Source organism: Nyctereutes procyonoides, unplaced genomic scaffold (assembly GCF_905146905.1).
Source record: "Nyctereutes procyonoides isolate TBG_1078 unplaced genomic scaffold, NYPRO_anot_genome, whole genome shotgun sequence".
Lineage (NCBI taxonomy): Eukaryota > Metazoa > Chordata > Mammalia > Carnivora > Canidae > Nyctereutes > Nyctereutes procyonoides.
The window spans coordinates 569,165-596,032 of NW_026575048.1; the positions used below are offsets into that span (position 1 = coordinate 569,165).

At 57.2% G+C, this 26,868-nt stretch overlaps 1 protein-coding gene across 1 annotated transcript in view; it reads left to right on the forward strand.

The window, feature by feature from the left end:
- The window catches only part of SNTG2 (syntrophin gamma 2), a 131,388-nt gene that overhangs the window by 65,854 nt on the left and 38,666 nt on the right, over window positions 1-26,868 (forward strand). The window contains exon 11 of the mRNA XM_055327689.1: window positions 20,301-20,428. Coding sequence (XP_055183664.1) covers window positions 20,301-20,428 — 128 coding nt within the window. The remainder of the gene's footprint in view (window positions 1-20,300; window positions 20,429-26,868) is intronic.

Consider the following 26,868-nt stretch of genomic DNA (forward strand, 5'->3'; position numbering starts at 1 on the left):
GGGCCTGCGGGGACGGCCTGCGGACACGTTCCTAAAGTTGCACCGTTTCCATTTTAACCTTTTAACGTAGCTCTTGATATCTAAAAATTGCGTTAGCGTCCTCGTGAGTTTTGAAGCAAAACACTAAAATACCAAAAACCACAGCCCAGGAGCTCAAGTCAATAATATGGGTGCCAGGCCCCGTACCGTTTCCTGGCGCGCCCAGAAATGAACGGCGTCCTGAGTCCGGAGCTGCCCTCCCGGTCCAGGATCGCGCCATCGGTGTGTGGACGTCCCTGAAAATAGGCCGTTTTGTTTTATTTTCAGGCTTGTGAAACATCACTCTGTTAGAGGCTGCTCGGTTTGCGCCTCTAGTCACCGGCCTGTTTTTAGGGCCCACGCGTGTCGTGTAGGGGCCGGGTGTCCTGTGTCTGCCGGTTGCGACACGGCATCTAATTCTGTGGATGTGCTGCTGTTTATTTATCGATTATTGATCAGCAGCGAACACGCAGCTGGTTCTCTGGGTTTTCCGTCACTCGGCGCTGAAGTACGGCTGCGGCCACCCCCCGCCAGGCCCCTGCTGCAGACACCGGGCCCGGGCTCCCGAGGCAGCGGCGCCGCGTGTGCAGAGGCGAGCGGGTGCGTGTGCAGAGGCGAGCGGGTGCGTGTGCACCCGGGAGTCCCCGCTGGCCCGCGGCTTCGCGCCGCTACGGACCTTTTGGGTTTAATGTTTGCAAATACAGGTGTGTCGCGAGGATTTGTTTCCATTCCCGCCGCCAGCGCGGGGCCGTGTGCTTTCTCCTCCGCGTTCGCCTTTGCCTGTTCGGTGAAGCTCTGGCCACACGCTTGTGCGTACTCGAGGCTGCCCGTGTCTCCCTCTCTGACCCGCCGGGATTCCGCGCGGATGCTGGGAGCCGATACCCTGGGCTCCGGGTCGCCGATCCTCGGTTTACAGCCAGCGTTTTTGTTGTCCTTGCACAATTTTTCTGTAAATAGCCGTTGATTTCAGCGTCGCTGAACGCACCCGCGTCTCCATCTCGTGGACTTAGGGAAGCTTCTCTTGCCTTTGCCCGTCAAAGAGATTTGCTTGTACTTCCCGTTTGCTTTCCCCTTCGGGTCTCCAGAGCAATCGGGGATTCGTTTTTGTAAAATGTGGGAAAAGTGGGGATCAGATTCAGTTTTTTGGGAACCACTGGTGACCTGTTTCCCCAGGGACCGTGGTGCCACCTGCATCCTCGGCCACGCGGCCTGACGGCGGGTTCACCGCTGACCCCGGTGTGCGCCGTCCGCGTCCCTAAGCCGGTTCCGCTCTTAATCCCCACGTGTCTGTAATTCGTCCTCCCCTCTATGGCTCCCAACCTCTCTCTCCCCCGTTTTCGTGTGAATTTTTAAAAGCTCTGGTCGGGTTCCGCGGGAGTCTGGGGATCGTTCTTGCGACCGCACGAGGTTTAGGCCGACAGGGCACGTCCTCTTTCCTGTTGCTGGAAGAACCTTCGGGCTTCTTTAGTATTTTTCCGTAGGGTTTATGTTTATCCTTTTTGAATCCTGACAACAGATTGCTCATCCTCCCGCCTCTTGGCTCCACGTCGCTCTACGTGGGGAGGTTTACGGCCGCCCGTCCTCTACCCCCACCTGCCGTGCCTGATGCTCTCACGGCATCGGCGTCCCGTCTCCTCTCCGACTCTGCTGGAAGCCACGGCCTGTGGGCGACAAGTCTGCGTCCAGCTGTCTGACAACGAGCGACTGTCTCTGAACGTGGGCGTGTTTCCGTGTCTGTGGTTTCTGGCGTCGACGCCGGGAGGCTCTCTCCGTGTGGCTGCGGGTGCAGGGGTGTCTCCCGGGGCAGCGTCCAGCCCGGTGACCGGATTCCTTGTCTTCGGCACCTCGTGCTCCCCGAGTGTGCGTCCTCGGTCTCCATCCTCCGTGCACCCTCGCGGGCCTCCCACCAGCCCCACGCAGGGCTCCGACCGCCTGCCCAGCGCCCCTCTGTCGCGGAGCCTCGCCTCTCCACGGTTCCCTTTGCTGCCCGAGCGTCTCCTAGGCCGGTTCCCGGGATGTCCAGCTCCGTCCAGCGTCCTGGTTGAACCGTCTGCTGAGGGCTGTTTTCTTTAAAACCGTCGCGATAACGTGATTCCTCCTAAAGGAGAGAGTATGTGCACGGCGTGGGACACGCCAGCAGTCACTCGGGAAAGGGGACACGGCCTGCGGGGGCGGGGGGCACACTCGGGAAAGGAGCACACGGGGCGGGGAGGCCCTCCCGCGGCCCCCGGCACCTGCTCACGGCCTCAGGCCGTCCGTGTTCTTGGGCTCCGAGCACACGAAACTCTCGCCGGTGCGGGCACGGTGACGGGCGGGTGCTGTGGGTGCGTGTCCTCGGCTGTCCTCCTCACCCTTACCATGGCAGGGGGACGAGGGACGCAGAGCTTATAAATGCTCTTGAACTGGCCGGACAGTCGACCTTCAGACAAAATGTCTGAGTTGTTCAAAACACGTTACAGAGAATCTGAATCTCAGAGTCAAAAACTAGTCATTTTTTAAAAGATACCAAGACTCCGGGTGCTGTAAACTTTTTAAAGGCCGCCCACCCGGTTTTCAGGATGGAAACATTAATAATCCCACGAATGATCCGGCGGCGGCTAGTTGTACGTTCGGAGCCGTCGGGCCTCCTCGTCCACGTGCGGCTGGGCGCTGTCATCGTCCCCCGTGCTCAGCAGCGGATTGTGTCCAACGGCAGAGATCGTGCGGGAATCACGGTATCTGGGGTCTCAGAAGGAACAGACTCCGCCCTGCGCTGTGTTTCCTGGAAAGAAGAGTCGGAACCATCCTCAGACTCAGGATGTGGCGCGTTTCCGACGGCGCCGTTTTCAGGATTGCTCGGATCCCTTTCCCTCTCCCGGGCCCGGGGCCGGCCGAGCGGGGGACGGAGTCTGCTCAGAGCAGGGCTGTGACCTCAGGATCCCTTGGGGCTGGGCTTCCGGCCCCATGACGGACCCCACTGACCCCGCTGTGTCTGGAGCCTCTCGGGCGGAGGTGGCCCGGCCTCGCGGGTCGCGCGCTCCTGTCCGCGGTTGCTGGGCGCGTCCCCGTGTGGCCTTGACAGCTTCTCTGTGTGTTTGCGCCCTCGGCCCCCAGACGTGACCCCCGCCCCCTGCAGCTGCGTGTGCCTCACGCGGTTTACAGTTCTGACTTCGTCTTTGCTGTCTCTCTATCAGAAATCCTCCCGGGGTAAGTATATTCACCACAACAAGGTCTCGGGCGCGTTGCCCTCATCTATTGAGGTTGAAAGTTGCAGAATTTGTTTCTCCGCTTCCCCGTGACCTCCTGCTCCCCTGTAAGCCTGCTGGCCCCTTGGTACCGGGCAGTGCTCACCTGGGCATCAGGGAGGCCACAGCACGCACCTTGACGCTTTCCTGCCCAGGAAGGTCTCCGAGGTCCTGAGCGGGACCTGGTGCTTCCGCCCTGTGCTCCCACTCGGGTTCTTGGGTGCGCACCTGACCCCCGGGCCCCGAGCGACCAGATGCTTGCCCACCTCCGGCTGCACCGGTGGATGCAGAGTAACGCTGGTCTGAGTCCTGCCCCTCGTGAGGAAACCTTACCAAAAATGAATAAGGAGCTGCAATTAAGGAAAAGAAACCTGATAGCAAATACCTGATTTTCTAAGTTCCAAATTTCAAAAAAAAAAAAAAAACTTTAGAAAACTGGGGTTATTGCAAAGAACGAAATGATTCAAGAAACATACAGGAAATATATATGAATACATAAAACAAAATTTTATAGAAATTATGAGAGAACAGGTAAAAATTGTCCATATTTCAAAAAAAAAGAGCAGAATAATAAAATAATTAAACCAGTAAGCAGCTTAACGAATAGTAAATAAATACAGAGACAACAAAGGACGTGTTTTCATGAGAGAACAGATGGGCTCCCAGGCGGAGATGATGAATGAATGAATGAATGAATGAATGAATGAATGAATATTTGTCCGTTTGATTAAAGCAGGAGGCGCATACAGGGAAGTATTCAGCTCGGAAGCCGCAGCTCAGGAAATTCCGTTACACCTGTCGCACATCACAGACTCCGAGTCCCCACCCCCCACCGCCCCGCAAGGAAAGGTCACCGCTACCTTGACCTCGGTCAACAAACATAGGTTAACGTTGCCTGAGTTTTTTGAATTTCAGATGGAATCACATACTCTCACCTTTGTTGCCAAAAAAATAAATCAATCTTAAAACCAACGAGAGAGGGGTCGGTGAAGGATCTCAAGATGTTTGGGCGAAAACTTGCTCTAAAAACCATTGACTGGGCTGCTTTTGGGGAGATCATACCCCGAAACCAGAAGGCCATTGCCAACTCCCTGAAATCCTGGAATGAGATGCTTACCTCCGGGTTGGCTGCTCTTCCTGAGAAACCACCTGCTGTCGACTGGGCTTACTACAAGGCCAATGTGGCAGAGGCCGGCTTGGTGGATGACTTTGAGAAGAAGTTTAATGCCCTGAAGGTTCCTGTGCCAGAGGATAAATACACTGTCCAGGTGGATGCTGGGGAAAAAGAAGATGTGAAAAGCTGTGCTGAGTTTTTGTCCCTCTCAAAGGCCAGGATTGAAGAATATGAAAAAGAGCTGGACAAGGCGAAGAACATAAATCCATCTGATTAGATGATCACATGACCATTGAGGACCTGAATGAAGTCTTCCCAGAAACCAAATTAGAGAAGAAGTATCCCTATGGGCCTCACAAGCCAATTGAAAATTTATAAACTTGAGTTGAGGAGAAAGCAGCCCCAGCCCTCATATTATAAACATTGGACATTAAAAATAATGATACGATGTTGTGTGTCTCGAGGCTCCTCTGCAGTTGAGATGATTACAACTCTGAGATGCCCTCACCAGAAGTGGACTTTTTGTTAAAATGGAAAGATGAGCCTACAGGTATGTGCTGGTGTAGTTACCTAATGGTTAGGGTATGTAGGAGCCCGTTAGCCCTCGGGGCTGCTTATATCTTAACAAACAACAATAGGGCTGATGACAGTGCATTTCACTGAACTATGTTAAAAAGGAATCCTCTACTCCCTTGAGCTTCCTCTTTGCTTTCAAACCACTGGTTTCTAAGCACTGCTTCCTTGTACTTGTCTAAGTAAGTCACAACACAAGGACAGACAGATGGTCCAACTTGCAGATGTAACAGCAGGGTGAGTAGCAAGCAGGGATCTCCTTTTCTGTGCTTCAGTTCCTCAGCATAAATGTGGTATGAAAGGACATTTTGTTGCAGAGTTAAAACATTACACTTTTGTATTCGAACATAGAAAATTATTTCGATATCATTTTGTTTAGAAATGTTCATACTATTGATCTGGCTGGCTCAATTGGTAGAGCACAGTGATTCCTGATCTTGGGGTCATGAGTTTGAGGCCCACATTTGGTGTAAAGATGACTTTAAAAAAAAAAAAAGACAAAGTAAGGTGAGATGGTCGAAAGCATTCTATTGCCCTTGAAGTCAGAGGATCTGGTCTGCCTCCCACTTTACTCTTAGCACTTAAAAAATTTCTTGATTTAAGTTAATTAGCCGTACTACATCATTAGTTTCTCTTTTTGAGCATTTAATTGCTTGTTTTAGACTACTTGTTTACTGTTTTAGGACTTGCCTTTTCTCATTCACAAACCTCAGGATCATAATGAAAATTAAATGTGGTAACCCGGGAAGGTTCTAGGTGAGCAGGAGTTCTGAGCAGAGGCATCTGACCTGATAAGGCTTACATCCTGTAGGAAAAACCTGCAAGAGGAAGGGCAGCATGCACAGACCCAACGGTCTTTTGACATTGCTAACAAAGATGGCAGATGGACTAATGGAGAAGAGCAATGATGGCTGATAGCGCCTAGAAAGCCGTGTGGTCTTAAAGGACATAAGCAGAGGAGAGCCTGGGCCCCATCACCCCTGATCATACGGGCAGGCACTATGCTGAAGGTAAAATGTGGTTGAGGGCCAAGATGTGTTCCATGGAGAGGTGCTTTAGTTACAACAGTCTGATGCAGGTGTGCCTTTAATGCACAAAACAGAAATGAATACCACACATTCCCTCTCCTCTGTGAATTAATTGGCACTGAGCCATCTCTTTGAAGATTGAAGGATTCAGACAAGTGAAACATGAGGAATCTAATAAAACATTCAGTTTGCTTTTGGAGTGTGGTTAGAACTCCCATTCAAGGAAGGACCCAAGAGTCGTCCCTGGGAAGTTTGGTAACAAGAGTCCCTAGCATTGGAGGAAGACCCTTTGGAAGACTTACTGGAAGAGATACCAGTGAACAACTGAACATGCTGTTTATCCAAGACATTTCGGTAGAATTGGGACACTTTTAAATTGCATAGTCTCCTGGGTTGTTTGAAATTTTTGCATTGAGTATGCATTGATTTTACCTTGAAAATAATTACTAGTGGGATGCCTGCCTGGCTCCATTAGTGGAGTGTATGACTCTTGATCTCAGGGTTGTGAGTTCAGGCCCCATGTTGGGTGTAGAAAGAACTTAAAATATTAAAAATCACTAGTAAAAAAAAAAAACAACGAGAGAAAACATAGATCACTTACGAAAATTGACAGTTTCACTGACAGCAGGTTTCCCGATGGTAACAGAGGAAGACGGAGAACCGTCCGGTTACGTTGTCAGAGCGGTGGGGACAGAAGTACCGCTGATCCGTCCTGCTCGCTCCTCCCAAGGCCGTCTCCAGGACGAGGTAGAGATGGAGACTTGGCGACACGAAGAGAAGCTGAAGGACTGTCACCAGCCGACTTCCACCAGCGGAATTTCCAGGGAGCACATTTCAGGAAGCGAGATTAAAGTGACCTCGGAGGGGCAGCTGGAGGTTAAAGACCGAAGTATGTATGTGGAGCTACAGAAACGTCGTCTGTGTGAAGTGCCAGCAGCTGAAGGAGCAGAGACGCGGGCTGCGGAACGTAGTGTGAACGACACAGACCTGGGGACTGGGTCGAGCATCTGCCTTCGGCCCGGGGTATGACCCCGGATCCCGGGATCGAGTCCCGCGTCGGGCTCCCTGCAGGGAGCCTGCTTCTCCCTCTGCCTCTGTCTCTGCCTCTCTCTCTGGGTCTCTCATAAATAAATAAATAAATAAAATCTTTTAAGTAAAAAAAAAAAACAGACACACAGATCAGTAGGGTGACGTAGAGAGTCCAGAAGTAAACCTTGGCTTATATGGTCAGTCGGTTTATTGCAAAGGAGCCAAGAATATACAACGTGGAAAAGATTCTCTTCAATAATGATGCTGGGAAAACCGGCCAGCAACTTGCAGAAGAGTGAACGGGGACCACGTTCTTACAGCCTGCACAGAAATAACTCAAATGGACGAAAGGCTTCAATCTAAGACCCCAAACCATAAACCTCTTAGAAGAAAATGTGGGGTGTAAGCGCCTTGGTATCGCTCTTGGTGATGATTTTTTGAGGTTTGACCCCAAATGCAAAGACAACAAAAGGAAAACTAAACAAGTGGAACTAACCCCGCATGGGGACGTCCGGGTGGCGGAGTCGGTTGAGCGTCTGACTCTTGATGTCGGCTCAGGTCATGGTCTCAGGGTCTTGAGATCGAGTCCCCGCATGAAGCTGTGAGCTCAGCCCGGAGTCAGCTGGAGATCGCCCCTCTGCGCCCCCCCACCCACGGAGTCTTCTGCACACGGAGGAAACCGTCAGCGAGAAGGAGAAAGCATGTGAGCTGTAAGGGGCTAATAGTCAGAATCTACAAAGAACACATATAGCTCAAGGGGGGAAAAAACCACTAGTCTGATTAAAAATCTGGTAGAGGAGCTAAATAGATGCGTCTCCACAGAAGGCACACGGGTGGCCGACAACACGCGGGGAGATGCTCAACGTGCCGCGTGGTCAGGGAGACGCCACCTCCCACCCGTCAGTGGCTGGAATCAACCAGCAGCTGTTGGGGGATGCGGAGAAGGGGGGCCCGGGAGCTGCTGGTCGGGGTGCAGACCCGTGAGGCCAGTGGGGGGTCCTCGGGGCGTCGGAGAGCCGTCGTCTGACCCAGCGTCTGACCCCGTTTATATTTCAGTCCTGGGGACGGGCTCGCTGCACGGCCACCCGGTCAGCAGTGCTCTGCTGCGTACCTGCCGGACGCGGAGACCGCGGATCTCTAAAGCTCTCATCGGCAGAGAAGAACTGACGCACAAATAAACTCATCCTGGGTACACCGTACGCCGGCACAGCGTCATGTGTCAATCACATCTCAGTAAAATTCGAGAGAACAAGAGGCGGCAGGAGTGAAATCAGACTGGAGTCACTGGCCGCCAGCATAGACTGTTCAGATAAAACAGTGTCAGAAGGAAGGAAATCTTTTTTTTTTTTAAGATTTTATTTATTTATTCAAGAGAGACTCAGAGAGAGAGGCAGAGACACAGCAGAGGGAGAAGCAGGCTCCATGCGGGGAGCCCGACACGGGATTCGATCCCGGGACCCGGGGTCACGCCCTGGGCGGAAGGCGGCGCTAAACCGCGGAGCCACCTGGATGCCCAGGAAATCTTTTTCTGTTTAAAACAAACATCCTGAAAATAAGTCGTAACAACCAGAATTGGAGGTAAGCGGGCGCAAGAGAAGAATGACCGAGGAACGGGGGGCTTGGGGTCCGTGGTCCCGTGAGGCCGGCAGGGCGCTGGCCGTGTCTTCGCGGCCCGAGCGGCGTCCCTCCGTCGGGCTCCCTGCGGCGTGGGCTGGCGGCGCGTGACCGCGGCTCTGGGCTGCGGCGCGGGGAGGTTTGTCGGGAGTCGGTTCGGTAGCGGCTTTGGTCCCCGGGGGCTGCCCTCATGGGTGCCTCCGCCTTGCGTTCTTCCAGGGGGCCCCAGAGTCGGCTCCTCGTGCTCACGGAAGCCGCACGCACCGCCGAACGCAGGCTGCTGGCCGCGTGGGGAGGGCCCGCGGGAGCCCCGGCTGCCGTGCCCCTGAGTCGCTTTGCCTCCTTACGTCACGCGTGACACACGGACCTAGGATTAGGCGCTGGTGTGTGTCGAGCAGGACGTGACAACTCTGGTGCAGCTGCGGGGAGGAGAAACGACGCGACAGACCTTTAAGTCGATGACTCAATCACCGTAAAACGTGAGGCTAATTTGGCCGAGGGTGAACAGCTGCCTGCCCTGCGCCAGGAAATCTGGATAAAAATAAACGAGTTGCTCGGGACGGTGTCCCCGGAGCTGGACTGAAGCCGCCCCAGAAGCTGCGCGTCGGGCCCTCGTGGAGCAGCCCGAGCGGGGGGTCTCGCGAGTCCTCGCATCGGGGGATCCTGCAGCGGGTGCGGGGAGCACGGGCCGCCGGGTGGCTGTGGCCGTGGGCTCCCGGGGCGACCTCACCGGGCGCCGGGCGCGGTATTTCTGGAGCATCGCCCTGGGTGTCGTCCTCGGCCCGGCGCCCCCGCACCCAGAGCTTAGGGCAGGCCGTGTGCCGAGCGCGCGTGGCGAGTGCTTCAGGAAGACCCGCGCCAGCCGACCGCCCGGGCCCAGGGCGATGCTGAAGCGGCGCCCACGCGGCGCGGGACGAGAGCCGGCGGCGCCTTACGGTGAATGTTCCCGGGATGTTTTAATGACTGTAACCGTGGGAGCACAGTCGTGCACAGGGCCTGGGCCGTGTGCTCTGGGGCCACCCATAGAGGGGAGAGCGCAGGGGGATGCGGTTCCCTGGACGCAAGGACCCACGTGACGGGGATGGCGACGCTGGCGGCAAGGACCGCAGTGGGCAGAGCAGGTGCTCCACGGCCGCCATCCCCTGCACGCCGTGCGTTTACGTCACCACCTCCTTGTGCAGAAGCGGGTAAACCTGGCACCAAGAGGTGAATTCGTTGACCGCGGAAACGCAGCTGCCACGTGCTTGCATCGGAACCCGGATGCGCCGTCTGGCTCCGGGGCTCTGCCTTGGGTAACCGGGACCGCCTGGGGACACGGGCCGACCCCACAGCCCTGCTCCGGAGCCAGGAAGCCAGGTCTCGGGAAGCCAGGGCTTGCCAGGGGGACCAGCCCTCCCGCGGTGTCAGCGGGGACCGCGCGGTGACAGCCCACGGGTTAGGGCTCGCACGGCCGTCGGGGGCGGATGCTGGACGCAGGGTGGAGCCGCGCAGAGGGGCAGCTCCCGGACCCCTTTTTGAGTTGGTTTGGTTTTCCTCGTTGTTACTAAGTCGCGGAGTGCCGGCTCGTCCTCTTGTACACGAGGAGCGACTGTGTCTCATGCACTTTCTTCGTGTCACCTCCACGCGAAGCCGGGCTGCGGGTGACCAGCTACTGTGGGACGAGGCTTTGCCACCTCGGGGCGGCGCTGCGTTGGTTAGGGTTGCGCTGGGGCTTGGGCCCCCTTGGAAGCCCCCGAGCCTACCCAGCAATGCCGTATTTCTCTAAAAATGACATTTGTCCCTCGCCCTGTCCTTTTCATCACGTGCTTCAGTGTCTCATTGATCCTTATCAATCATCAAAAGGTTGGGTAACGGCCGAGCCCCGCTGGCTTCCAGACGCCATGGGGAGTCGAGGAAGAGTCAGGTCCTGTTTTCTCTCCATTATTCGTGTTTTGTAAGACTTTTTTTTTTTTTGCCTTTTTTTTTGTTTTTTGTTTTTTGTTTTTTTGTAAGACATTTTTAATCTTGTCATGATAATGATTTCAGTTTGCAGAATATGGCAACAACCTATTGTCAGGAAAGTCCGTTTGCTTTTAATAATTGTGTTGCTGTGATATTTGAAAACTTATACCGTGTGAGTAATTTAGCTGATTGTCCTCACAAAATTAATATTTATGTTTCAGAATATCAGACTAAACGTTTCCACTCAAAATATGCCAAATTTAAATAGAAAAAAAAAATTTTTTTTAGAAAAATTTTTTACATATTTCCTACGAAACGCCAAGACCGTGCAGTGCGGCACTTGCTGTTTGTCCCCGAGACGTATGTCTTAATTTAGCTGCTGAAAAAGATCAGAATGAACATTTTCCCTCAATAATAATTAATATTTGCTGGCTATTTGAGCCTTTAAAAGTTGCTCCTTGGAGAGAAAACGCAGGAGAGATATTATTTTAGGGGGAAACACACTTGATCAAACCGTCACCCCTTTGTGGACCCAGCGGACGCGGCTCGAGAGAAGCTGCTGCGTTTGCTGGGACCGGTCCCCGGAGGCTCGCGTGCGGCCGGTTCCCCCGCAGCCGTGGTGGGCTCGCCGTCGGCTCCTGCGGCAGGTGCCCCGGGCTGGTGGGACACTCGGCGGGGACGCGCGGTGCTCAAGGAGGACGGGAACGGCCGGGAGAGCCGCGCCGGAAGAGATGAAGCTGAGGATGCCCAGGAAGTGCCCCCGTGACGTGCCCGGCCCTTCCTGTCAAGCCGCTTACGGCCCGTGCCCTGCGCTCCTGAGGACAGAGGCCCAGCAGGTGCACCTGCCCCGGCTGCAGCAGGTGCCCATGAAGCCCCCTCCTGGGTCCCTGGGAGCTGGAGGACAGACCAGCGCCCCGCGAGCCCACTGTGGATGCCGAGCCCGGGACCGTGGACGCAGGCTCATGGCTGGCAGCCCAGCGTCTGTGCCCCGGGGAGCGATGCGGTTCCTCCCTTGGCACCTCCCTGGACCAGACGCTGCAGCTCAAAGGTGCAGCTGCATGAGCTTCAGGGGAGCCCCACTTTGCCAGTGAACATGCCCGGGTCCCCGTGGATGGTGCACGTGGGAGCCGTTCTCCCCCAAGGTGGTCCCAAGATTCCGGCAAGTTCTCCGTGATGTCCTGCATGTCCCGTGTTTAACAGTTTCCCGGGAAAGTGTTGATCTCCAAAGAACAGCCCATCTCTGCAGGATGGCGGGGGGACCCGCAGGTGGTGGGGGACTGCGTGCGCCCCTGGAGCCCAAGGCCGGGCCCCACTCCCTCCCTACTTCTGTGGGCGGGGGCACGGCCTGGGCCATGGGGGGCTGCTCTTTGATCACCCAGTCTCCTGGGAGCCGGGGGGGGGGCGCTGCCGAGGCCGTGGAGGCACGTACCTGCTGCCAGCCCGCCAGCCCTCCAGCCCCCCACAGATCCTCACATGCTCCCACAGCCCCCCACAGCCCCCACACGACCCCTACAACCCTCCACATGTCCCCACATGCCCCCCACAGGCCCCACAACCCCCCAGCCCAGCACCCATGCATTATTCCCAGAGAAGGCGGCTGGAGAGGCGCCTGGCACCTGCCCAGGCTGCGCGGCGTCATCAGGCCTGTGCTCCCCACTTTTCGCCGCCTCGTGGGTGTGGATCCTTTGCTGTTTGAATGACGGGAAGCCAGAGGCGTGAAGGAAAGCTGCCCGGGTAATAGGCCAGGTGTGTCTTCAGTAGCTGTTGCTGCCCTTCTTCCCTGAAAGATACCACGGTCTGAAGTCAGCGTGGCAGCGGGCGTGGGCTGTGAGACTTCTCCGTTCTGGGGGTGACAGCGGACGCCCGACCGCGCGAGGCATGGGGTGTGCGGGAGCCGGGCCGCTCCCACGGACGGCGTGCGGGCGCCTTCCCCACGCTGCCGGACCCTAAACAGAATGTAAACGGAGCAGCGACGTGTGTGCACCCCCAAGGTGGCATCCGTAACGTCACGGAGATAAGCCCGGCCGACAAGCCCAACGTCCATGAAAGACGAGCTGTGGGGAGTGGAGTCACGCGGGTGCTGGGCGGATGTGGGGCCGATCTCGGGGACAGGCCGTCGCGTCTGTGCTGCAGCCACCACCTGCCGCGCACGTCACCCTTCCCGGGGGCCCAGAGGCGGCAACAGTAACTCTATTAGAGATACGGAGAGGGAGCGTCGCGGGTGACCTCCCGGCCCCGAGCAGCGAGCAGCAAAAATACGTAGCCGGGTCGGAGCCGGGTCTGGGATGGTTAAACAGCAGCTCACTAAAGGACATATTCGTGGGGAATAGACGTTTACGTGTAGCTGGCCCCGTAACTCAGCATCCGTCCCTCCTTTATTTACAGTACGTCATACTAAGTGTGTTTATCTGATGCACGTACGTGTTTATCGTCAGGCTGAGTTGCTCCAGAGACAAACACGACGGCAGCGGCAGGTGTCGGGGGCCGCAGGGGCGACGCCCAGACGCAGGTGCCCAGGCCTGCAAGGTCCTTGGATTTGGGCCTCCTGGTGCTGCACTAACTGGTTGCTCTGCTCTGGTTTGTCCACCGGCGGCTGTGCTCACCCGGAACTGAGACCGTGGACGGACGTGAGGACGGACGGAGGACGGCCCGTATACGTCTTGTCCACAGGTTCCCTGAGAGTGTAAATACCGCAGGTTTTTTACTGATTAAATTTACTGATTTAAATTCAGGCCCTGAAGGATCGAGTAGCGAGTTCTCGCTGACGAGCGCTTCCTCGCAGGCTGTGCTTGGGCGTGTGCGGGTCTGAGCTCTGCTGCAGCATCGGCACGACCTGCGTCTTCGGACCACTGGACGCCTGGCTTTGCCTGGGCCCCCCACTTGGCGTCCGGCCCCGTATCTGATGACCTCACACGTGCTGTCCCTGGGACGACTGTGCACGCAACAGCCACGTCTGAGGTCGGCGTCCCCCATCCTTCCGTGTCGGGGACCTGGTAACGAGCATAAGAGACCAGAGCTGTGAGCTGTGTTTGCGCTGTTGCAGGAGGAAGCACCTGCCGTGGGGAAGCTCGTGCTGCTGTCACCACCGCCACCCTCGGAGCACACGTGACCACCTGCTGCAGGCCTCGAGGCCGTGCAGGGACCTCTGGTGTCACGGGGAGGCAGGAGATGAGGGATGCGCCCGGCGGATGGGGCAGCCGTTAGGGCGAGGGCGCCAGCGGCCACTCACAGGTGGGGGTGGGGGTGGGGCCAGGCCTCCGTGGGCAGCCCTGTGCTGCTGGGGAAGCAGGAGAGAACCACAGAGGGAGACGCGGGCATCCTCCCCCTCGCCTACGGCTAGCAGCTGCCATGGACACGGTGCCCACAGCGCTCCCCGCCACACTCAGAGTTTCAACAAAATCTTTCTGCCTCTAATAGATTTCTACCAAAATTACATTTAATTATATTAGAACTGTTTTAATTTTATAGTTTTGTATGAGCACTAGCTAAAAATTATAATTCCTTTTTACTGGAAATGTAGAAATGGTGAATTACTATTCATGGGGTCAATGTAATTTTTATTCACTATTTCTGAAAAAAAATAAAAGCAAATCCACTCGCAGTTTCTTTATTTTGTTTTTCCATTTTTTAGGAGTGTAGGTGAGGTGCATCTTGTTTTCCACAAAAAAAAAAAGTGTTTACGAAAGTCTTACACATTTTGTTTCTAATCCATTTCACCTCTAAAAGCGCTAATTTTATTAGAAACCTAACACAGTCTGAATGACCTGGTCTTCCCTACAAGGAAGACCGAAGACGGGCCGTGAAGCCAACAGTCACTTCTCAGTGCCCCTCAGAAAAGTCTCTGACAGAGATACCCGAGGTCAGCAGTGCTGGTAACATTGCAACTCCACCCCAGCCAGCGTGCAGAAACCGTTAACTCCCAGAATCCAGAAGAGCGACACTGCGGGCATGAAGGTCACCATAAAACTGCCCTGACTGAGCCGAAAACCAAGCTTTGGAAACCACTACAGGTGAGACCGCATCGGAGGCTGAATGGCTTAAAGTTACAGAGGTTTGGTAAGCACCTTCATTGTCCACCAACCCACCCCAAGATAGTTAAAAAAAAAAAAAAAACCCTATGTTTAAGGTGATTATGGTTAAGGGAGCCATCTGTTGGACAAAAACCCACAGGCAGAAAATAGAATCCACAGTCACTACCTTGTCATTGACGATGTCCAGTACGCAATCAGAAATCACTAGTGATGCAAAGAAACAAGAAAAAGTGATAGGAAACTAAGAAAAATATAACCAGTAGAAACAGGCCCCATGTTAAGATGTTGAGTTTGGTAGACAAAGGTCCTAATGCGGCACTTCAGATATGTTTGAGGCCTCAGAGGAAAACATGGTCTTAATGATTGACCACATAGAGATTCTCAGTGAAGAAACTGAAATTTCAGAAAATAAATCATAATCATAGAACTGGGAGTGCAACAACCGGGACAAAACATCCACTAGGCTGGCTTCCCACGGATTGAAGGTGGCAGGAGAGCTGGTCGGGAGACTGGCAGACAAAAGGAAAAGTTGCCAACCTCAGAACAGAAAAAAAGACTGACAGACGAATGAGCACCAGGGACGTGTGGGCACGTCAAGCGGACGAGTCCAGAAGGAGAATGGGAATGAACACCAGCTGGATGCACGCGAAGGAAGCCGTCTGCAGGATGTCCCCATCAAACTGATGAAAACCAAAGAGGAGGAGGGAGTTCAGGCAGCAGCCAGGTTTAACAAGGCATTTCCTACCCAGGAACTATGATGTAAATGAATATTCACTAAGGATTTTTACATGCAGGGGAAAATATTCTTTGAAAATGGCAGGATACAGACATTTTAAAGCAAACTTAAGAAAAATGTCCCCAGCAGAGCTGCACTAGAGGAAATCCTAGGAGATGGCCTTCCAGACGAAAGGACAGGATGCCAGATGGAGACGTGCATATACAGGAAGGAGTAAGGAGCACCGCAAATGGTAAATATGTGCATGATCGCCGCTCATGAGCCAGCCCTGCATTGGGCTCCACGCTCCACACTCCAAGACTCTCTCCCTTCCTCTCCCTCTGCCCTTCCCCCTGCTCATGTGCACGCTATCTCTCTCAAATAAATAAATCTTAAAAAAAAATATAGCACCAAAGATAAAGACCAAGCACATGAGCTGCTCTGTTATAAAGTTCTTTCCTTTGTGAAGTGAGCTGTGGGAAGGCGGGTGTATCAGATACAAGGTGTGAAGTGATGCAGTATTGACTCAGAGTCAACACTGATAAATTCAGAATGGGTATTGCTATCCCTATAGCCAATGGGGAGATTAAAAAAAAAAAGAATGAAATTGAAAAGAGAATGAAATTGAAAAAAAGAATAAAATTGAATAAAAATGGAAAAAGCTAATTAATCCCTACAAAGACAAATATGCTCAACAAAGTAGAAAAAATCCAAGAGGAACAAGTATTAACAGTATGTGATTAAACCGAGTGACATGAGAATTATATTAAATGTAAATGAATCAAATATTCCAAATAAAACATAGACATTATCAGATTGAATTAGAAAGACCCAGTTCCGCTTACTACTGAAAATATTATTTAGATATAAAGGTACAGACAGGTGGGGATTAAGAGTGGAGAATGTATATCTTATAAACAGTAACCATAAAAGGTGGTTTTGTTAATATCTGACAAAGTCTCCAAGACAAGGAGTGTACAGAAAAAAGAGGAACATTTCATTGTGATTAAAGTATCAATTCATCAGGAAAACATTACAATTCTAAATATGGCATCCACCTGATAACAGAGCGTCCAGACACATGAACCCAACACTGGCAGAAATGAAAATTAGACAAACCCATCATCATATTTGGAGATTTTAGTACTTTTTGTGCAGAAGTTGGTAGGACATGTAGACAGAACATGAGTAAGGACAATAAAGGACGCCACCAACCGGAACCTGACTTGACTTTCAGAGGGAATGACCCCCAAAGCCTGTAGGGCGAGCACGGAGCATTCACTGAGATCCCATGCGGGGCTCCCCATGGGCTGTTGAGAATGATAAACACAACAATTCTGCAATTGGTGAATTCCATCAAAGGAATAATCTGTGACCTTCACAAAGGCGTCCAAAGGAGAGAGGAGGATGACACGCATCCCACTCACTCTGCGAGGCCAGGAAAATACTGAGGCCGGAACCTTCCAATGACGTGATGAGTAATGAACGTCCCAGACAACAGCCCTCGTGAATGTGGATGCGACATACGAGAAGGTCAGAGGGATAATGTGTCCTGGGCAAGTGAGGTTTATCCCAGCCATGCAAGCCTGGCGCAGCTTTCAGACCCCAGACGCACCTGACAGCACGGGGATGTGTTCATAACGTCCTCCTGCGGGGAGCAGCCGGGTCTCCCTCGGCAGGTGCATGCAAACAACAGAGTACCGCTCCCTGAGGACGATGCGTGATCGGTGGGTGCATCTCAGACTTCCTGCTGGATGGAGCCGAGTGTGCACACCTCCTGCAGGGCTCTATTTGTAGACGTTCTAGAAGCATCCAAACCACCGTACCTGATTTGACAGATGTCAGATGGGTGACGGCCTGGGCTGGAGGGCAGGATTGCCTGCAAACGGGCACACTGAGCGTCTGCTGCTGGGGGTGGGGGTGCAGAGGGGCAGGGGTCGTACGGAGGGGGTGGAGCTATCCCGTTTCCCACAGACTCTGGCGGCTTGTGGCCTACCTATCTGCTGGTCAGAACTCAAACTGCGCAAGTCCATCAGCACGTGCCGTGGTGGGAAGTGTGTGCCTCAGTGGAGTCAGTTAAAAAATAAAAGGATGAGTTGCAGAGTCCAGAGCCATCCAATGTAGAAATGTGACAGCAATACCTAAAAAGTTGCTTTCAAATCTTCTGTAAAGTATTAAAGCAACTAATATTTTCTTTTGTTAAAAAATAATGACTTAGGGCAGCCCAGGTGGCTCAGCGGTGGTGCTGCCTTCGGCCTAGGGCGTGATCCTGGAGACCAGGGATCGAGTCCCGCGTCGGGCTCCCTGCATGGAGCCTGCTTCTCCCTCTGCCTGTGTCTCTGCCTCTGTGTGTGTGCGTGTGTCTCCTGAATAAATAGAACCTTTAAAAAATAATAATAATGACGTACATACGTGTTCAGGCGTATCACGGAGGCGAGGGCTGGCGTTGGCGGGGTGGTGCAGCAGAGCCTGGAGATGTGCCCTCCCGTGCTCAGCTCCCGTGCTCGGGCAGATTAGGGATTGCGGCCGACAGGCAGCAGCCTCTGCGGGGGCTCGATTCGGCAGCGTTCTCCGTCCTGTCCTCGGGCGGTGCGCGTTCCTGACAGGCCGTCAGCCTCTCGGCCCAGCCCTTACTCTGCTTCCTGGCTGGAGCTTCAGTCGTGTCAGGGAATCCCGTAAAGCGTGTGAACCTGTGTTCTCTTCCATCAAATGCTAATAATCGCTAAGTGATATTTAAGTATAGACACGATTCCAAGGGAGTTACTGAGCAAGAGGAGGTTCTCCCCACGCAGGGAATAAGCGGGACACATCCCTGTCACGCTCCAGAAGCAGAGTTTCTGTTAAACAGAAGGTGCTCTGCCTCCGGGCGCAGAGGTCGGTCTTCAAGGCCCGCTTTGTGTCAACTGTGACCCATAAAGGTTCCTTTGGTACCACCCTTGGTGATGGCTACGTGCGGTAGGACCCTAACTAGGTTTTGGAGAACGAGGGAAGGAGCGTTGGGAAATACACGGGTGGATGATGAGGTTTGGACCCATGTCCTTCTGTTTGGGTTTTGTATTTCCTGGACTTCGAGGGTGTGGTCCTGTCTCTCCTGTGCTCAGAGCCTGTGGCCTGCGGTGGTGGTCGTCAGCCTCGCGTGTGCCCGTGCGTGCGTGTGCCCGTGCGTGTGCGTGGCCGTGCATGTGGCCGTGCGTGTGGCCGTGTGTGTGTGTCTGCAGAGAAGAGGTGACACGCAGCGTGCCCCCTCTCACTCTGTGGTGACAGATTTGGAGGTTTCTTCTCTCATCTGCATTTATTCATTTCCCCAAATTGTATAAATCTTGTCTTAAAAGTTCTTGGTTTTGCTTGAGTCTCCATCGTGTGGCATTTTGGGGAAACAGGGAAGGTGTGTGAATGTGTCACCATGGGGACTGCCCGGCAGAGGGGATGTGCCCACCCGCCCTGACACGGTGTCCCCTTCCCGGCCGCTGCCCCGCGGGCCACGCACCGCAGCTCCGCGGCCCCAGCCGGGCTCAGGGTCCACCTCGTGGTCACCGAGGCCGCTCCTGGGAAGGCCCTGCGACATGGTCAGTCTCGCACAAGTGAGCCACAACGGCCTGTTCTTCCTTAGCCCTTCGGCAACTCGGCCGCAGCATAAAGGAAACGGAGGAGGGCCTGCTTTGCGTTCCCCTCCCGAGGTCGGGGTCTCCCACAGTCGGGGTCTCCCACGGTCGGCGGCAGCACCCGGCGTGTCAGTGGCGAAGCGCTGGCCGGTGTGGCCCTTGGCACTTCAGTTCCGCGGGTGGGAACACCCTCATTGCTTCTGGAAGCAACCAGGCTGAGGTCTGGGGTGGAAATCAGAGTGGAGGAGGTCAGCTTTGTGCAGGAGGAGAGCTTCCTGGGGGGGACCTGCTCACACTGCTCACGTGAGCTTCCCGACGTCAGAGGCTCCAGAAGGTCCACCTGGACTCAGTCTGCGTGCGGTTCTCGTAGAGAGACAGGGGCAGGCTTTCCTGCGGGGCTGGGTCCTTGACTCTGTTTCCCTGGGACGCCCTCCTCGGGTCTCCAGGTGGCACCGCAGAGGACGAGTCGCTGGACGTCCTGGGGCAGGAGCAGGGCACAGACGCCGTAGGGACGCACCCGGTGGGCTCCTTCTCCTCCACGGGGTCTCCTGCCCTGGTCTGGGAGGGGGCGTTGGGACACCTCAGAAGAGCCCCTGATCTATCAGCGGAGCATCAGGGAGACCTGGGGTCGGCTTCTTATGTGAAAGAGAACAGCAGGGAACTCGGGGGTCTGTCGTTGGCATTTGGAGCCACTGCGCTGGGTCAGGCACTGCCGTGACCCTCGCCCCTGCCCAGGGCTGCTTTCTTCTTCCGGGCTGTGGGCTCCGCGGTGAAGACGGATCAGTCCCTGTCACCCCCCCCCCAGAACCCAGACGGGAACCTTGGGGTCCTCTTGCCTAGAGCCCACTGGTGATTCTGCTGCTAGCGGGCACCTGCCACGTGGGGTCGGGCCCCAAGCCTGTTTGCACAGGTCCCACACTTCCCAGGCCGCCTCCTGGGGTCTGCAGGCCCCGCGCAGGAGTGGCCGGCTCTCTGGGCCCATCGGCCCCGCACAGTGCCCACACCCACTGGACAGGGCGGCCTGTCACCCACGGACACTGTGGCCGTGTGTCCCGGGCTCTGTGGGGTGCCCAGGACCAGAAGACACCGTCTCTGTCTCGGGCCCAGAGTCACTCTTCTGTGACGCTGGAAGTGGGGGTCCCCCGGCCCCCTGGACTCAGCACTCGCCAGCTGAAGTCTCTCCCCATCAGTTCCCCTTTGACCTTTCTCTCTTTTGTGCCATAGTTTAAGGAAACAGTTTCAGTGCTCACGGAAGTGCACCTGTTTCTTCCAAGATCTTTGAGGAAATTATCACACGATTCCGTAACAGTTGAAATGTACCTGATCTGGGTTTTCTGGGGCGCGGGGTTGGGCCTGCAGCCGGTGCCACCTCACTGACTCTGTCACTGTTGGTTCTCCTCATTCTGCACAGGCTCCATCGTCACCCTCCTCGCCCGTAGCTGACGAACCAAAATACGAGAAGCGCTGGCTAGACACGCTGTCCGTCCCTCTGTCTATGGCTCGAATCTCAAGGCACAAGGCTGGAGCGGAGACGTTAAGGTGTGTGACCCGGGTCCGAAAGGGCGAAAGCTCACGAAGCCCATCGGCTGGCCGGTCCGTAGGAGCCCCTGAGGGCCCCGAGCGTCCGACCGCGGCCGTGTCCGGGCAGATGGATGAATGGAATGGAAGCCAGCGGTGATCCGAGCAGCAGCTGCTTTCCTAGGAGCAGTGGTTGTGTCAAGGGCTGACGTGACCCTCGTAGCTCTGCTCAAACGTAGCGATTACAAGGAATCGTATGTCCACTTGTGAGTGTCCACAGGGCTCGACTGGGAACAAGACTGCATTCTAGGCCAAGCTGCAGACGGGTCCCGAAAAGTCATCTACACCCTGTGGGCCTCATCGTCCACACCAGTGAAGCGAGAGCCTAGGCCAGCATCCGCGTCACGTGATGCCCATGGGACTTGGAGCGCGGTCAATTAATCCGTTTCAAACCTGTGTGTGCGAGGGGTGTGTTTTGTGCAAGGAGAGCGTTTGCTGTCTTGCCCGGAAGCGTGACAAATGAGTAGCTGTGCTGCCGGGGCCCCTGGAAAGGCTGGCAGGGAAGCCCCTGCGGAACGTCCTTCCCGTCGTAAGACGAGCGTGCAGAGAAGCGCGTGGGCCGTGCGTGTCAGCAGCCGAAGAGTTCGCTGTTTTGAGATTGAGCGTTGGCTTTGATAAAATGTGCGTGCATGCCCACGTGTGTACATGCCTGCCTGAGCGTGTGTCCGTGTGCACACCTGTGTGTGTGCACACCTGCCTGAGCATGTGCCCGTGTGCCCATTCCTGTGTGTACACGCCTGCCTGAGCGTGTGTCCGTGTGCACACCTCTGTTTACACACCTGCCTGAGCGTGTGCCTGGGTTTGCACCTGTGTATACACACCTGCCTGAGGTTGTGCCCGTGTGCACCCGTGTGTGTACGTGTGCCTGAGCGTGTGCCCGTGTGCGTGCCTGTATGTGTACACGCCTGCCTGAACGTGTGCCCCTTGCGCACCTGTGTGTGTACACACCTACTTGAGCATGTGCCCGTGTGCCCATTCCTGTGTGTACACGCCTGCCCAAGCGTGTGCCTGTGTGCACAGCTGTGTGTGTACACGCCTGCCTGAGCGTGTGCCCATGTGCACGTGCCTGTGCACACCTGCCTGAGCGTGTGCCCCTGTGCGCACCTGTCTGTGTACACGCCTGCCTGTGTGCCCGTGTGCACACCCGTGTGCATATGCACCTGCTGTGTGTGCCTTCGTGTGTGCTCGGGTGTCAGGTGGAGGAGAGGGGAGGCCTGGGTTCTCTTCCTTCGGGGAAAGGGAAAGTGTGTCTGATAAGGCTCCCGATGGTTATAATCGATTCTCAGTAATAACCGACGTTAGTCACACAGCGTTTTAAAGTGAGTGTGCACATCCGTGAAAGGCGCTTGTGACCCCATAGCATGAACCCCAACTGGAGGTTCGAGTGTTAAATGTGTGGCCGTCTTCGGAAAAGGTCAGCAGCCGTGAAAAGTTAGGAGGGTGGGAAGAGGGAGGGAAACCTGGATAGAGACGACGGATGGTCAGTAGGAGGTGAGAGGTGAGAAGCGACGGTACAGAGGCTGGGGACACACGGGGACAGAGACCAGAGCTCCGCGGTAGGTACCCAGGTAGGTGGCGAGTAAGACGTGATAGAGCGTGGAGGCGGAGGTGGCGGATGGTGGAGATAGACGATGGATGGATCGACAGAGGAGAGATTGACGGGTAGAGAGCGGCGACAGACGAAGGATGCGCAGGTACATGGTCTGCAGGTAGATGACGACGACAGGTAGGCAGGTCAGTACAGACGTCGTGTGTAACGAGCCGTCGAGGTTCCCGTGGCCACAGATCCCTCCTAAGAGATGCCCGCGTGCGGTCTTCTTACGACCTGCTGCTCGGTTGCAGCTGGTTGTTCGGAGCCCGACGGGCTGGGGCGGCGGCTTTGGACCCCCGCCTACCGCTGCCCGTGACCGCGGGGCTCCCGGGAAACTAGGGCCGCTGAGTGTCCCCGAGCTCCCGCTGGCCGGCCGCCGTGCTGTGCCTCGTGGGGAAGGGAAGACCCGACCCGCCTGTGGCGATGGGCCTGGTCTGGGCTTGCTCGTGCTTCCGCCTGGCACCAGGAAGGAGGCCGGTTCGGGACTCCAGGACCCGGACCTGGGTGGGCTGTGTGCTCGGGGGCGGGGGGAGAAGGTGGAGGCAGGAGGAGCCGCACGACCGTCCCAGGCCATCCCCACGGCGAGGACGCTTCCTGAGGCCGCTGCAGACCAGGCGCGTTGTGCATGGGCTCCCTGGGGTGGACACGCCGCCTGACCCTGGGGACATGGGAAGGAGCCCTTGTGTGGGGTCAGGGTAGGGGCTCCCAGGGGTGGACACGCTGCCTGACCCCGGGGACACGGGAAGGAGCCCTCGTGTGGGGTCAGGGTAGGGGCTCCCGGGGGGTGGACACGCCGACTGACCCTGGGGGACATGGCCCACAGGAAGGAGCCCTCGTGTGGGGTCAAGATAGGGGCTCCCGGGGGGACACGCCGCCTGACCCCGGGGACACGGGAAGGAGCCCTCGTGTGGGGTCAAGGTAGGGGCTCCCGGGGGGTGGACACGCCGCCTGACCCTGGGGGACATGGGAAGGAGCCCTCGTGTGGGGTCAGGGTAGGGGCTCCCAGGGGTGGACACGCCACCTGACCCTGGGGACATGGGAAGGAGCCCTTGTGTGGGGTCAGGGTAGGGGCTCCCAGGGGTGGACACGCTGCCTGACCCCGGGGACACGGGAAGGAGCCCTCGTGTGGGGTCAGGGTAGGGGCTCCCGGGGGGTGGACACGCCGACTGACCCTGGGGGACATGGCCCACAGGAAGGAGCCCTTGTGTGGGGTCAAGATAGGGGCTCCCGGGGGGACACGCCGCCTGACCCCGGGGACACGGGAAGGAGCCCTCGTGTGGGGTCAAGGTAGGGGCTCCCGGGGGGTGGACACGCCGCCTGACCCTGGGGGACATGGGAAGGAGCCCTCGTGTGGGGTCAGGGTAGGGGCTCCCAGGGGTGGACACGCCACCTGACCCTGGGGACATGGGAAGGAGCCCTCGTGTGGGGTCAGGGTAGGGGCTCCCAGGGGTGGACACGCTGCCTGACCCCGGGGACATGGGAAGGAGCCCTCGTGTGGGGTCAGGGTAGGGGCTCCCGGGGGGTGGACACGCTGCCTGACCCCGGGGACATGGGAAGGAGCCCTCGTGTGGGGTCAGGGTAGGGGCTCCCAGGGGTGGACACGCTGCCTGACCCCGGGGACATGGGAAGGAGCCCTCGTGTGGGGTCAGGGTAGGGGCTCCCGGGGGGTGGACACGCTGCCTGACCCCGGGGACATGGGAAGGAGCCCTCGTGTGGGGTCAGGGTAGGGGCTCCCAGGGGTGGACACGCTGCCTGACCCCGGGGACATGGGAAGGAGCCCTCGTGTGGGGTCAGGGTAGGGGCTCCCGGGGGGTGGACACGCCGCCTGACCCTGGGGGACATGGCCCACAGGAAGGAGCCCTCGTGTGGGGTCAAGATAGGGGCTCCCGGGGGGACACGCCGCCTGACCCCGGGGACACGGGAAGGAGCCCTCGTGTGGGGTCAGGGTAGGGGCTCCCAGGGGTGGACACGCTGCCTGACCCCGGGGACACGGCCGACAGGAAGGAGCCTGTGTGGGGTCAGGGTAGGGTCTCCCAGGGCCCCGTGGCCTCGCCCTGTGAGGCTGTTTCTGGGCTCGTGCTCGTGGCCCGCGCAGGACAGCAGAGAAGATGTCCGTGTTCCCTCTTCCCGGGGTTTTGTGTGGGTCTGAAGAAGCTTTGAAGTGCAGCGGACACTGGTGGGTTCCTGGTTCTGTGGACCAAGAAGCCTCCCAGGGAGGCCGGTCTCACTCCGAGTGACCATCACCCAAGAGCAGCGTCGGACGGTCCGCGACGGGTCCCCCGCCCCCGCCGCCAGGCCGGCTTCTTGCTCCCACTTGCACCGCCTCTTCGTGCGTGTGCGTGGGTGCTGGCCGCAGAAGGAGGCAGCTGTGGCCTCGCTTCCCGAGATGTGGGCGCGCAGGAGGCGCAGCAGGAGGAGGGAGCCTCGGGCCCTTTGTCCCACTTGTGTTTTGAAGGCCACAGCGGAGGGGCTCCGGGGGGCTCAGGCAGTTGAGCATCTGACTCCTGGTTTCGGCCCAGGTCGTGGGATCGAGTCCCCGGGACACCCAGCTGCACGCTCCGCGGGTCTGTGGGAGATCCCCTCCCCCTGTGCTCCTCCCCCCGCGCTCACTCGCGCTCTCTCTCTAGCAAATACATAAAATCTTTTAAAAGCAAAAGAGAAGAACCGTGAAACGGTCTTGCCTTGTACAGCAAGATGCCAGTCTTCTCCGTGGGAGGTGACCTTATCCTACAAGAAAGCGCCCGTCATGGGGATCCCTGGGTGGCGCAGCGGTTTGGCGCCTGCCTTTGGCCCAGGGCCTGATCTTTTTTTTTAATTTTTATTTATTTATTTATGATAGTCACAGAGAGAGAGAAAGAGAGAGGCAGAGACACAGGCAGAGGGAGAAGCAGGCTCCATGCACCGGGAGCCCGACGTGGGATTCGATCCCGGGTCTCCAGGATCGCGCCCTGGGCCAAAGGCAGGCGCCAAACCGCTGCGCCACCCAGGGATCCCCAATAAAAATAAATCTTAAAAAAAAAAAAAAAGAAAACACCCATTAGCAGCCAGACGGGCTTCCCGGCGTCCTGCGTGGGGCCGACACGCTGCACAGAAGCACGTTTTGAGGAGTGACGCTGCGCCCACGGCGATCCTGCTGAGCACTCTGACCTGTTTTGGAAAGGTTGGTCTGCCCTGAGCGTTCCTGCCGGGACAGGACTCGTCTGTAGCTCGTTGTCTGTGGTCGGGACCCCAGAAGGCGCGGCCTGTGGGGCCTGTGGGCCGGGCGCGGTCGAGCGGAGGGCCGTGGGCATCTCGGTGCGGGGAGCGGCCCGTGTGGGATGTGGCTGGAACTGGGGGACAGGCGGGCCCAGGGCACTCGGGGTCTCAGGTTCCCGAGGTGCCTCCTGGTGCGGCTTGTGGGGAGGCTGCAGAGGGGTCCGCAGGCGGAGCTGGCAGGAGCATGTGGCCCCCCACTCGCGTCTCCGATCCCGTGCAGGAAGGCAAGACCCTCGGCGCAGCCCCTGGCCGGCCTCAGGCTCCGTGGCGGCTCCGGCGAGCGCCGGGCCCAAGGCGGTGTCTGCGTCCCGGGGGAGAACCTGCAGGGCTCAGTGTCCTGGTGCCTGGGGCGGGCCCAGCAGGTTCAGGGGCCCGGGCAGCAGACACGCACATGTAGTGTGGCCCGTAGGGCTGCAACCAGTGCAGTTCAAACGTGCAAATGACACTATCCGCGTGGTGGCGTGCTGCCGTGAGAAGCGAGCTCGTAGAAGCCGAGACGGGGCTCTGTGTGTGCGTGTGCCCGCGTGTGTGCCCGTGTGTGCATGTGTGTGTGCGCCTCATACCCCCGCGTGCTCGCCCCTTTGCAGTGTCTTGTGGCCTCGGGCACGTGCGTTACCCCATCGGCGCCGTCTCCCTGTCCCTGTCCCTGCGGGGACCGCGTGGGGGCGTGTAGAGCAAGGGTGGAGCAGCGATACGTGTGCAAGAGGCCGGACGGAGCCCACGCTGAGGCTGCTTCTGTTTGTGGACGGAAACGTGGACCTTGACTGTGGTTTAGGCGGTCAGGTGGCTCATCGTCCAGAGCACGGGATCTGGAGGGACGGGGTTGGGGCCGAAGCCAGTCACCAGGCTTGTCAGCTGCCCCGCTGGGAGGGGACGCGGTCCCGATGCTGCACCCTGGGAGGGGATGCGGTCCCGATGCTGCACCCTGGGAGGGGACGCGGTCCCCGACGCTGCACCCTGGGAAGGGTCAACAAACAGGCCTGCGCATGGCGTCTTCTCATCTCGGGTGGACGCTCCAAGCTCCGTCACGAGCAGAAGGAACCCACGGCCTGTGCGTCAGCCTCACGGCCTGAGGGCCTCCAGTTCTGCAGGGGCCGCGGCGCATGCGGGCGTCCTCCCCCCCGGGTCCCACCCCGGGTCCCCGAGAGGCGGCGGCGAGCCCCCCGGTAACCCTTGGTGGGGCCGGTCCTCCCCTCCCGTCCACGACAGTTTCTGCACGTGGCCTGCTTTGTCCCCGGGGAAGCCCTTACTGCTGATCCCCGAAACCCGGGATGGGGTGCCCCGGAGCGCCGAGCCCACGGGCCGCGGTGTCTGTGGGTGTTTGCTGCGACGGCGGCCGTGGCCATCGGGACAGAATCCTGAAAAGGCTGAGCAGATGCTCTGACTGCAGAGCCGTGTGGCCGTTCTGCGCGGGGCAGTGGGAGGGGACGGGGGGGGGAGGGAGAGGGGGTGGGGCCGGGACTGGGGGTGGACAGGGCCTGGGAGGGGGAAAGGAGGAGGGGAGGGGGACGGAGGTCATGTGGACATGGTTAGGGGTCCGGCCTTGGGAGAGTAG